We start from the raw sequence: 12500 nt of genomic DNA on the forward strand, positions 1-12500 counted from the left end.
ACCGTTTCTCCCCCATCCATGTTTTTCCCCCCTAATCAACGTGCGATTTCTTCCCCCAAATCATCTCGCCGTTTCTCCCCCAGGTCCGCCTCCACTACCACAAGCTGGGCAAACACCAGGGGAGCTTGTTCATCCGGGTACATGAGGACGACCCCAGGGGTATGCAGGACCTCGTATACAACCTCGACCAGATCCACGGCGACAAGGGCGACCTCTGGCACCGAGCTTCCTACCCTCTGCCCGCAGGAGTCCACAATACGTAAGGGAGAAGGCAGGGGAAGGGGAAAGAGACGTAGTAGGAAGAGTAGGGAAGAGAGGTGGCAAAGAGGGAAAGGGAGGGAAGGGAAGGGATGGGAAGGGAAGGGAAGGGAAGGGAAGGGATGGGAAGAGGGAAGAGAGGTGGTAGGCAGGGAAGGGAAGGGTAGGGATGGGAAAAGGGGAAAGGGAAAAGAAAAAGGAAAACAAGAGGGTAGGGAAAGAAATGAATGTTTAGGAAAGAAGAGGTGGTGATGAAAGGAGAGGAGGGGAAGAGAGAAGAGGAGAGGAGACAGGAAGCGAGAAAAGAATATGAGGAAGAAATGAGAAGAGGAGAGGAGAGGAGGAGAGAGGAAGTGAAGAGCGAAGAAACCAGACAGGGAAGAAAGGGGCGGAAGGAGAGGAGAGAAGAGAAAAAGGGGATAAGGGCAGTGAAGAGATGAGGAAAGAAAAAAATGAAAGGTGTGAGGAGAGGGCGAAGAAGAGAAGGAAGGAAGAGGGCAGGAACATGAGAAAGAAAGAGGAAAAGAGAGAGATGAGAGGAGGAGGGAAGAGAAGAAGAGAGAAGGGGAAAGTAAAAATGAAGAGGAGAGTAAGAAGGAGGTAGAAAAGGGGGGAAAAGAGAGAAGAATGGGAAAAGAGAAGAGGATAGGGAGAAGAAAGGAGGAGAGAGGAAAAGAGAATAGGAAGAGGAAGGAGGAAGGGAGAGGAGAGGAGGAAGGATAAGGGAGAGAAGAGGAGATGATAGGAACAGGATGGTGAGGAGAGGACAGGAGGAAGATAATAAAAGAAGAGGGATAGAAGGGAAAAGAGAAGAGGGGACAGGGGAGAAAATAAATAGGACAGAGAGAGGAAGAGGAATAGGAGGGGAGGAGAAGTTGCAGTGGAACGAAAACAGGGAAAAAGAGAAATAGGTAGGGGAGGAAGGGAAGCAAATAAAAGGAAAGAGCAAGAGAAAAGAAAAGAAAGAGACGAAGGAAGTAAAAGAAATAAACCATCACTATGATGTTGTTACATGTATGTAACGAACAGATAGACAGATAAAAGGATAGATAGATACAGATTTAGATGTAAACATATATATAGATAAAGAAAGATAGTCAAAGCAACAAAGAAAGAGTGAGAGTATAGGAGAGAGGATAAGAAAGAAAGAGGGGAACAGAAAGAAAGTGAGAGAGAGAGAGAGAGGGGGGGAGAGAGGGGGAGAGGGGGAGAGAGAGAGAGAGAGAGAGAGAGGAGAGAGAGAGAGAGAGAGAGAGGGGGGGGGGGAGAGGAGGAGGAGAGAGAGAGAAAGAGGGACGAGATGAGAAGAGAGAGGAGAGGAGAGACAGATCAGACAGACCATGCCAACAGAGACATAAAGACAGAGAGGGACGGAGGTCTCGACACAGCCGGACTAACACGCAGGCAGACGGAACGAAAGAGATGGAAGAGACGGAATCGAGAGGAAGTAGTGACGGCAGCGCGAGAGTCAGTAATTGAGTGTCGGGAGGAAAAAAAATTCTCTAATTGGAGGAGGATCACGGTTGGAGGGTCGAGGCTAGGCTGAAATGGGGCTAAAAAAGGAGTAAATAGGAAAGGGAGAAAAAAGAGAGAGATATGGAGGGAGGAAGAAAGAGAGAGAGGAGAGAGAAGAGAGAGAGAGAGAGAGAGAGAAGAGGAGAGCGAGCGAGCGAGAGAGAGAGAGAGAGAGAGAGAGAGAGAGAGAGAGAGAGGAGAGAGCGAGAGAGAGAGAGGAAGAGTAGAGAGAGAGAGAGAGGAGAGCAGAGAGAAGCGTTAGAACAATGAAGGGAAAGAGAAAGAGAGAGCAGAGAGAACGAGAAGCGAGCTCGTCGCGAGAGTGAGCTCGAGACAGACAGACAGACAGACAGTAAGACAGATTAAGCAGGTAGAAAAAGAGGGTAAGATGCGGAAATGAATTTAAAATCAAAAAGGAAATGGATGAGAAATGGAAGTGGAAGAGGGTGAGTTTGGAAATGAGTAAAACCGGGTGACATTGAATTGAATGTGAGAAAAATTGCAAAGTTTGTGGAATTATTGGAGAACAAGAATTCAAGGTAAAGTTTGGAAATTGATTTATTAGATCAATTTAATTTCGATTTGAATGAAAAAACCAATAATTGGAATCAAAATATGGTTTTGGGGGAAATTAAAATGTAATGAATGGCAAATACATCGGATGAGTTTGAAAATGAGTAGAATCACATGAGGATAGTGATAAATTTAGTAAAATCGACAAGGGAAACTGGAAATATTATTATAACAGAATGGAAAAAAAACGAGAATCGATTAGTGAGGGACAAGAAAGATAGTGAGTAGAGTAGATTTATATAAAAGGAAATGGTGGCTGATGATTAGAGGGTAATAATGAATAATATATATATATATATATATATATATATATATATATATATATATATATATTGTTATATACAGAGAGCGAGAGAGAGATAGAGAGAGGAGAAGAGGATAGAGAGACGAGAGGAGAACCACCCGAAAGGAGAGGAGGAAGAGAGAGAGAGAGAGGGGGGGGGGGGAAGGAGGGGAAGACACAGAGAGAGAAAAAAAATATATAGGGTAGGGGATAAGGATAGGAAAGTGAATAATGGATGATGAGAGTGGAAATGACGAGAATTTGAAAAGGGGGATGGATGAAGAGGAAAAATGATTTCGCAAAAAGAAAGTAAAGTATTGGAGGTAGCACAAGAGAAAAATGGGGGGGGGGGGGGGTGGGGGGGGGGGGGGGGGGGATAAAGAAAGAGACATTAAATGTGGCATAGGAAAGAGGGAAAATGTGAGGGAAATGAAAATAAAGACAGGGAAGAAAAGAAAATGTGAGGGAAATTAAAATAAATACAGGGAAGAAAAGAAAATGTGAGGTAAAAAAGGAAATATAGGGATAATTAAAGAAAATACGGGAGACGGAATGAAAAAAGCAGAAGAAAATGAAGAAAATGTAGAGTATAGAGAAAGATTATATAAGTGGCGAAAACAAATAAAATATGAATAAATATAGGGTATAAAATAGGAAAGAAAATGTCAAAAACGCAGAGGAGTGAAGACAAAGAGAAAGACAGAGGGGAAGCGGAAATACATAAATGTGTGGAAGGGAGGAAGGGAAGATGAGGGTGATAAAAATGAAGAAAGGACGAAGGGATATAAGGTCAGAGGATATATATCTCATAATCTTCCTTTATCTTTTCTGGTCGTGTCTCCATGTTATGAAATTGATAAAACACATTGCACATCTTTACACATTTGTAACTTAACACATACTAAAATATTCATTCCAACGGATTCTGTATCTCGTCACACAATGTATCGCAACACAATATGAACCACATGTATCGAAACACATTATCTATCCTCTCAACACATCCTGTATCTCAATGCCGTCTGTATCCCCTGTATCTCCATCCTCACAACACAAATGTATCCCAACCATCACTCAACATTCACCCCCCCCCCCCACACCTCCCCAAAGAAACCCAAGAAAGTAAAATCACAAAAAAGGTAGTGAAATCCGCAGTGATCTCCCGTAAACCTTTTTCCTTTTCTTTCCCAGCCGAACCGCCCTTTCGCCGATATATATTGTTTTAAAACCGGGGCTCCTCCTCCTCCTTAGCATTGATTTTGACGGTGCCGAACCCCCTTTCTTTTTTCTCTCTCTCGCCAGGTACATCTCCATCTCTCTCGCCAGGTACAAGATCGTGGTGAGCAACGTGAGGGGTTCCAGGTATTATGGTGACCTCGCCTTCGATGATTTCAGTCTTTCGCAGGAGTGTTTCGGAAAAGGTGGGTCTTAAAAAAATTAGGTTTAAAGGAGAAGAAGGGGTTTTTGTTTTTTTTTTTTTTCCTTCCTTTTTTTTTGTTGATTTTTTTTTCCCTCTCCGCTCTCTCCCATCTCATGTCGTCTTCTCTCTTTCTTCCTCTCTCTCCTCGTCTCTCTCTCCCTCTCTTCTTATTTTCCCCCTCCTCTCTCTTCTCTCTCCTCTCTCTCCCTCTCTCTCAGCTCACCCCTCTCCTCTCCTCTCTCTCTTATTTTTTTTTTCTCTCTCTCTCTCTCTCTTATTTTCTCTCTCCTTCCTCTTATTCTTCCTCTCTCTCTGCCTCTTCTCTCCCTCTCTCCTCGTCGTCCTCCCTCTCCTTCTCTCTCTCCTCTCCTCTCTCTCCTCTCTCTCCCCCTCCCTTTCCTTCCCGCCTTCGTCTATTTATTTCCCCCTTCCCCCCACCCTCCCCCTCCTCTCCCCCCTTTCCCCCCCCCCCCCCCTCTTTTTCCCCCCCCCCCCCCCCCATGGTCCACCCCTCTCTCCTCTCCCTTCCCTCCTTCTCCCTTCTCCGTCATCTCCTCTCTCTTCGTCGTGCCTCTTCTCTCTCCTCTCAGCTCTCTCGTCTCTCCTCACTCGCCGTCCTCCTCTCTCTCCCCCCCCTCCTCGTCCCCCCTCGCATCCATCTCCTCTCTTCTGCTCTCTCGTCCTCTCTCTCTCTTCTCATCTCTCTTCTCTCTCTCTCTTATTCTTTCTCTCTCTTATTCTCTCTTTCTCTTATTCTCTCTCTCTCTCACTCTCTCTCTGTCTCTCTCTCTCTCACTCTCTCTCTCTCTCTATCTCTTATTTTCTCTCTCTCCTCTTATTCTCTCTCTCTCCCTTATTTTTCTCTCTCTCTCTCTTATTTCCCTCTCTCTCCTCCCTCTCTCTCTTATCCTCGTCATCTCTCTCCCTTCCTCGCCGGAGGGGAGCCGTCTCTCCTCCTCCTCAGGCCCTCCTCTCCCGGCCTCCCCCCCATCCGCTCCCCCCTCGCCTCCCGCCACATCTCCTCTCTGCTCTCCCCTGTCTCCTCCCTTCCTCCGCTCTCTCCTCTCACTTCTCTCTCCCTCTCGCCCCTCTCGCTCATCTCTGCTTCTACTCACTCCTCGTCTCTCTGCCTCCCTCTCTCACTCTCTCTCTCCTCCTCGTCCCACTCTCCGCTCTCTCCTCTCCTCCTCCCCCTCCTGCTCTCATCTCATCTCTCTCTCTCAAACTCTCAACAAAAAATCAACATCTCAAAAAACATAAAAAAAAAAAAACACAAATCTCTCATCTTATTCTTTCTCTCTCTATTCTTCTCCTTTCTTCCCTCTTATTCTCCTCTCTCCTCTCTCTCTCTCTCTCTCTCTACAATCTCCCTCTACTCCTCACCACTCTTCCAAAAACACAAAACTCATCTACTATCACTCTATCTATGTCCTTAAACACCTCTCTCTCCTCTCTCTCTCAAAGAACAACAAAGACCTCCCTATCTTCTCTCTCAACAAAACACCAAAAACATCTCCTCTCAAAAAAAAACAAACAAACAAAAACACACAAAACACACACAAAAAAACACAACAAAACAACAAAACAAAACAAAAAACTCCTCACCCTCTCTCCGTCTCGACTCTCAAAAATCTCTCTTTCCAATAACAAAAAAATCACACACACTCGTCTCATCCTCTACTCTTCTCTCTCACAACTCCCCCCCCGTCTTCCTCTCCGCCTCATCACTCGTCTCTCTAATCTCAGCCTCTCTCCTCTCTCCTCTCTCCCCTCTTTCCCTTCCTCCTCTCTCTCTCCTCGCTCTCGTCTCTCCTCTCGGCGTCTCGCCCCTCCTCGCTCCTTCTTATCCCGCTCTCTCTCCTCTCTCCATTCTCTCTCTTCGGTCCATCTCCACTTCATCCCCCTCTCGCTCCCTAATCTCCTCTCTCTCCTTCTCCAGTCGCGCTCCCTCCCTCAGTCACTTCGTCTCTACGGCCTCCCTCTCCCTCTCTTCTCCTCTCGCTCTCTTCCGTCTCTTGTCCCCTCTTTCTCTATTTCTTTCTTTCCCTCTTTCTCCTCTCGCTCTCTCTCACTCATCAACTCTCCCTCCTCATAACTCTTCCTCTCGTCTCTCTCCCTCTCTCTCCCTTCATCTCCCCCCCCTCTCTGTCTCGTCCTCCATCTCTCTCTCTCCCCCTCGGTCATCTCATCTCCTCTTCTCTCCTCCTCCTCACCTCCTCCCTCCCCCGTCCTCTCTCCTCTCTCGCTCTAAACCTCATCTCTCCTCCTCTTTCCTCATCTCTTCTCTCTCTCTCACTCTCTTCTCTCATCTTCTCTCCTTCGTCACTCCATCCCCTCCTCTCTTGCTCTTCTCTCCTCTTCTCTCTCTCCCTTCTTTTCCCTCTCTCCTCTTATCCCTTCCCCTTCCCTCTCCTCCTCTCTCTCTCTTTCCTCTCTTCTCTCTCTCTCTCATCCCCTCATCCCTCCCCCATCTTTTCCGCCTTCTCCTCTCTTTTTCTTTTCTCTCCTCTCTCTTTCCCTCTCATCTCTCCCTCTCTCTCCTCTCGTCACTCCGCTCTATCTATCTATCTATCTATACTATCTATCTATCTATTCTATCTATGTATCGTCTCTCTCTCTCTCTCTCCTCTCTCCTCTTCCTCCTCTACTCGTGGCTCCACTCTCTCTCTTCTCTCTTCTCTCTCTCCTCACTCACTCACTCACTCTCTCGCTCTCTTCTCCACTCTCATCTCTCTCTCTCTCTCGTCTCTCTCTTCTCTCTGCTTTCCGCTCTCTTTCTTCTTTTCTTTCCCCCCCCCCCCCCTCTTTTTTCCCTCTTTTTTTAACTCTCCTCTCTCTCTCTCTCCTACGCTTCTCCTCTCTTCCTCCAACTCCTCATCTCCTACCCATCTCCTCTCCTCAGATCTCTCTCCGCTCCCTCTCCTCTCCCGTCTATCTCTCCCATCGCCACGACATCCTCTCTCTCTCCTCCCTTCCTCTCTCCTCTTTCTCTCCTCTCTAGCTGTCTCTCTCGCTCTCTCTTTCTCTCTCTCTCTCTCTCTCCTTTTCCTCTCTCTCTCTGTGTCTAACCCTCATCCTCACTCTCTCTCGTGCTCTCATTCTCTCTCTCTCTCTCTCACTCTCTCCTCCTCTCCTCTCGGCATCCTCTCCTCTCTCTCTCTCTCGTCGACTCCTCTCTCCCTCTCCCCTCCCCCTGCCTCATCCCCGCGTCCTCTCCTCCATACTTCTCCTCCGTCCCCCATCTTCCTCCCCCTCGTCTCTCTCTCTTCTCTCTCACCTCTCCTCCTCTCTCCTCTCTCATTCAAAAACCGCATCTCTCTCTCCCTCCGTCTGTCTCTCTCCTTCTCTCTCTCTCACGTCACCTATCCCCCCCCCCCTCTCTCTCTCTACTGTCTCTCTCTCTCATCGGTCTCCAACCTCTCTCTATCTCTCGTCCCTCTCATCTCATCAGCCTCGTTCCCTCTCTTCTCGCACTCTCCTGTCCTCCCTCTCCCTCTCCTCCCTCATCCCTCCTCTCCTCTCCTCACTCCTCTTCTCTTCTCTCTCCCTCTCTTCATCTCCATCTCTCTCTCTCTCCTCTTCTCTTGGTCTCTCCTCTATCTTCCCTCCTTCAGGTACAAACTCTCTCTTTCCTCCTTTTGTTTCCTCTCTTTCACTCCTCTCCTTCTTTCTATCTATCTTCATCTATCTTTTCTCTCTCTCCTCTCTGTTTCGTCATCTCTTTCTTTCTCACTCACTCTCACTCTTTCTCTTTTTTTTCTCGTCTTTTACTCTCTCCTTCCCGCTCTCCTCCTCTCGTCCCCTCTCTCCCCTCCAGTCGTCTCTCGCTCTCTCTTCTCAATCGTCCATCCCCACCCCTCCTCCCTTCATCCCCCTCCTCTCCTCATCCTCTCTCTCCTCTCCTCTCTCTCATCCATTCTATCTATCTATCTATCTGTCTGTCATGTGTCTATCTTTCTCTCCCCTTTCTCCCCTCTCGTCTCTCTCCTCCCTCTTCTCTTCCAATCTCGTCTCTCCTCCCTCCTTTCTCTCCTCTCCCTCTCTCTCCTCTCACCTCTCTCTCTATCTATCTATCTATCTAGCTATCTATCTTATCTACCTACTATCTATCTATCTATCTCTCTCTCCTCTCTTTCCTCTCTCTCTCTCCTCCTTACTTATTATGTTGCCTCTTCCTCTCTCTCTCTCCTACATCTCTCTCTTTCTTCTTCTTCTCTCGTCCTCCATTCCTCTCTCCCTCTCCCCCGTCCTCGTCGCCCTCCTCCCTCACCACCCTCCCTCCTCTTCTCCTATCCCTCGATCTCGCGCGCCCCTCCCTCTCTCTCTCTCTCTCGAGCCTCCCTCTCTTCTCGCCCCTCATCTCGCCTCCCTTCACACTCCTCTCTCTCCCCCCTCTCCCCCCTCTCCTCTTCCGTCACTCTCTTCTCTCTCTCTCCTCTCCTCCTCATTGCCGCTCTTTCTTCTCTATCTTTCATTTTTTAGGTCCTTTTTAGCTTCTCCATTTTTTTTCCCGACTGTTTTTTCAACTTGCTCTTTCCTTATATTTTTCTGCTATTATTACGGTCCTCCTCTGTTTTTTTTCCTGTGCTTTCTCTTTCTTGTAAAAAAAAAAAAAAATGGGAACAGTGATAGTAACAACAAAACAACCCATAACTGTATGATGACGTAATTTAGTGATATTCATGAATAATGATGATACTGATAATAACAAGGATTTTATGAGGATTAGGATGATGATTATTATCATTAATATTATCATCATCATCACTTGTTGATCATTTATTATTATTTCATTACTATTGTGGCTGTTGCTGTTCTTATTGCTGTTGGTTATTGCTAATTAAATTTTGACGTCATCCATCATCAACATCGTGTCTGTCATTAATCAGTATTATCATTATTATTATTACTATCACACATCATCACAGATCATCATTATCATCATCATCATAGTCCATTATTATTCTTATTATTATTATTATTATTATTATTATCATAATTATTATTTAATATTATTATTATTATTATTATTATTATTATTATTATACACTAGATCACTCTACCATTATTATATCATTACATTTATTGTTATTTTTTTGATAATATTATTAATGATAATGATAAGTAATAATCTTGGGATTTGATAAATAGTAATGATAATCATAATCACAGCAACTCATAATTACAGCAACTGGTAACAATGGTAATGCTTGATTTCATTTTGACACATCACTGATAATATAGTGATGATGAGGAAATAATCATAACAACAACAACAACAACAACAACAACAACAACACAAGCAACAACAACAACAACAACAAACACCAACAACAATAACAATTTATACAAGAATAAATTAATGTGAATGATAATAATGATAATGAATGATGATGATGAGGATGAGATGATAATAATCATCATCATCATCATCATCATCATCATCATCATCATCATCATCAATCATCAATCATCATCATCATCATCAATCATCCATCATCATCATAATGAGGACCATGATGAAATAGTGACGATGCTGATAGGGTGATGGATGATTATGATGATAGATGATGATGAATGATTGATATGATGATTGTAGATGATGTATGATTGATGATTATGCGGGACGATGATGATGATGAAATGATGATGAGATGGTGATGATGATGAGGATGATGATGAAGATGATGACTGATGATAATTAAGATGATTCTGATAGATGCTGAATGGTAATGTGATTAACCAAAAGAACAGAAGACGAAAACGGTTTCAAAAAATACAACAAAAACTATTGACAACTCGAAGATACAACGTCTTTAAAGACACACAAGTCATGATTCGGTGAGTCCGTCTATTGCCGTTTTCCCTAGAACTTTTAACCTTTCCACTTCTCTGAACATTTATGCAAATTATCCAGATGAAGGTGTAGGAGAGGAGGTTGCAACAGTACAAATCGTTTTATTAAGTTTTCTTAGATCTTGAAAACTTGGTATGTTGCTTTGCTATTGATAATTAAATAATGGTGTTACTTTGTTAAGATGATGGTAGTCAAATGTGGTGTTAATCATTTTTATTATTGTAATGAATCATTATCATTGTCCAGGTTTATCGTCCATTTTACTATTACGTTATTAATTGTTTATTAATTTAGAGATAATATTTAAATGAAGTTAATATAATCGCATTATTAGATCATTGATATTATCACGGTGTATGGAATACCATTATAACAACCTTTTGTTACAAACAGGAATTCATTACACATTAATTGCCTACTCTATCTCATATCGTCCTCTTATATCCGGAATCAAGCGTTACATCTAAGCGCAAAGAGTATAATTTCACTTTATCATATTATAGATATTTCTATATTACTTCAAATTTTCCTTCAGCAGAAATAAATTGATTTCATTATTTGTCCATCCGGATACTCATACACTAGCGTTTCTCTATTGAAATTGGTGATTTTTTTTTTTCCTCTCATTGTTATTTATCTAGACAAATTAATGATCTGTGATGGCTAGTTACTTGACTGAATTAGATTAAAGCCACTGTAAATTAGTCAGTCAAAAAAACATACTGACAATTTTATAGGACCTAACTGATTATGTATGAGTTCACCACCACACAACAGTCAAAAGAAAGAGAATCATTTACAGTTTTAAAAAAAAATATCAAAAACTGTTTTTTCACTGGATGTCAATATTTGAATTACAAATACCAATTTACAAATCATGGTATCGAATACTATAAAAATCGTTACATCCAGGCCCACCAGAAAAAAGGTACAAGCACTCCTCAGATTTCACATGACCCAATTACTTTTACGTCAAGAATATGGACCTCTTATCGATGCAAAAAGAAACAAAACGGGCAACTCGTGCCTTGCCCCGAGTTGGGTAAAAGGGAGCTTATGTACAACCATGCAGCAGAGCCGAAGCGCTTATCCTCTATTCACGTTTGAGGTCGCCATAAAAAAGAGGAGATTCGTTTTACAGCCTTCTCTATGCTATAAATAACCAATAAACCTTGTTACAGGGGAGAGATCAGCAGAAACCGGACGGGCCGCATTTCCTAGCGTCCAGTATTAGTCGATGCGGAGGGGGGGGGGGGGGGGGGGGGGGGGGGGGGGGGGGGGGGGGGGGGGGGGTGGGGGGGGTGTGGGGGGGGGGTGTTTGGGGGGGGGGGGGGGGGGGGGGGGGGAGGGGGGGGGTGGGGGGGGGGGGGGGGGGGGGGGGGGTGGGGGGGGGGGGGGGGGGGGGGGGGGGGGGGGGGGGGGGGGGGGGGGGGGGGGGGGGGGGGGGGGGGGGGGGGGGGGGGGGGGGGGGGGGGGGGGGGGGGGGGGGGGGGGGGGGGGGGGGGGGGGGGGGGGGGGGGGGGGGGGGGGGGGGGGGGGGGGGGGGGGGGGGGGGGGGGGGGGGGGGGGGGGGGGGGGGGGGTTGGGGGGGGGGGGGGGGGGGGGGGGGGGGGGGGGGGGGGGGGGGGGGTAATTTTCTTCCACGCCACAAAATGGTTCACAGTTTCCCATACGAACTTTGGAAATTCCTTTCTCTTTTTTGGTGGGGTTCGTTTCGCGTAGTTTTGTTTTGTGTATCGTATATTAGAGGTTGTTATCCCAAATTACTGTAGCGTTTTTCCAAGTAGATCAGAATCAGTTTAGGAGGAAATGTTAAAAAATCGAGAAAAGAAAATACCGAAAATTCCTCATCTTTAGAAAACCAGAAATGTAACCTCTCCTACAATTAAACAGACTAGTCCCTTAAATAACGTAATACCTCAGGGAATGATAGCATTGAAACACCAAAATCTCTAGTAGATAATTGGTAAAACGTGGCCCATTATTCTCGGCCGGAATTACCACATTTCTTTACGTCGTTATACAAGAATTAACAGCGGACCATTGAGCCTCACCCCCTCCTCACCTGACGTGACCTAAACCTGACCTTTTCTTCATCTCTTTGTTCGCAGGGCGTTTCCTCCTGACGCACACTGATTTGTCCTACACACCGCAATCCGCCAGCAACAGACGAAGGCACCAAGTAAGTTTCTCCTCTTCTTCTTGTATATTTTAGGAATGTCAAATTAAACATTAAAACGTTTGTTTTGTTAATCATTTCGTTTTTTTTTTGTTGTTTGTTGTTTGTTGTTTTTTGGGAGGAAATCTATTTTCATTATTCATTACCAAATCGTTCTAGTTTGTCTATGTTATTATCTTCACAAGTTCTTCAGTCTATTAATATTCGTTTATCTATTAGTCGACGTTAGTTTATCTTTTATCAACACTAGAGAAAAATTTTGTCCGTTTTGATGTTGATCATTACTATTATTTTTCTCTTTATTTTTTCGTTTTTCTTTTTTTTTTTTTTTTTCGCTGTCTATGTTTCGCGGGTTTCAATCACATTCATAAACTGTTTGCTTTTCATCGCATTTTTTTTTTTTTCCCTCTTCCTT

At 44.8% G+C, this 12500-nt stretch overlaps 1 protein-coding gene across 1 annotated transcript in view; it reads left to right on the forward strand.

Annotated features, from left to right (window-relative positions):
* LOC119568339 (ALK tyrosine kinase receptor-like) overlaps window positions 1–12500 on the forward strand; it is a gene marked incomplete in the record, with an annotated part of 248485 nt that overhangs the window by 210 nt on the left and 235775 nt on the right. The window contains 2 exon segments of the mRNA XM_037916793.1: window positions 1–259; window positions 3956–4050. The exon segment at window positions 1–259 is cut by the window's left edge and continues 210 nt beyond it. Coding sequence (XP_037772721.1) covers window positions 162–259; window positions 3956–4050 — 193 coding nt within the window.

The sequence above is a fragment of the Penaeus monodon genome, chromosome 43 (genome assembly GCF_015228065.2).
Source record: "Penaeus monodon isolate SGIC_2016 chromosome 43, NSTDA_Pmon_1, whole genome shotgun sequence".
Classification (NCBI taxonomy): domain Eukaryota; kingdom Metazoa; phylum Arthropoda; class Malacostraca; order Decapoda; family Penaeidae; genus Penaeus; species Penaeus monodon.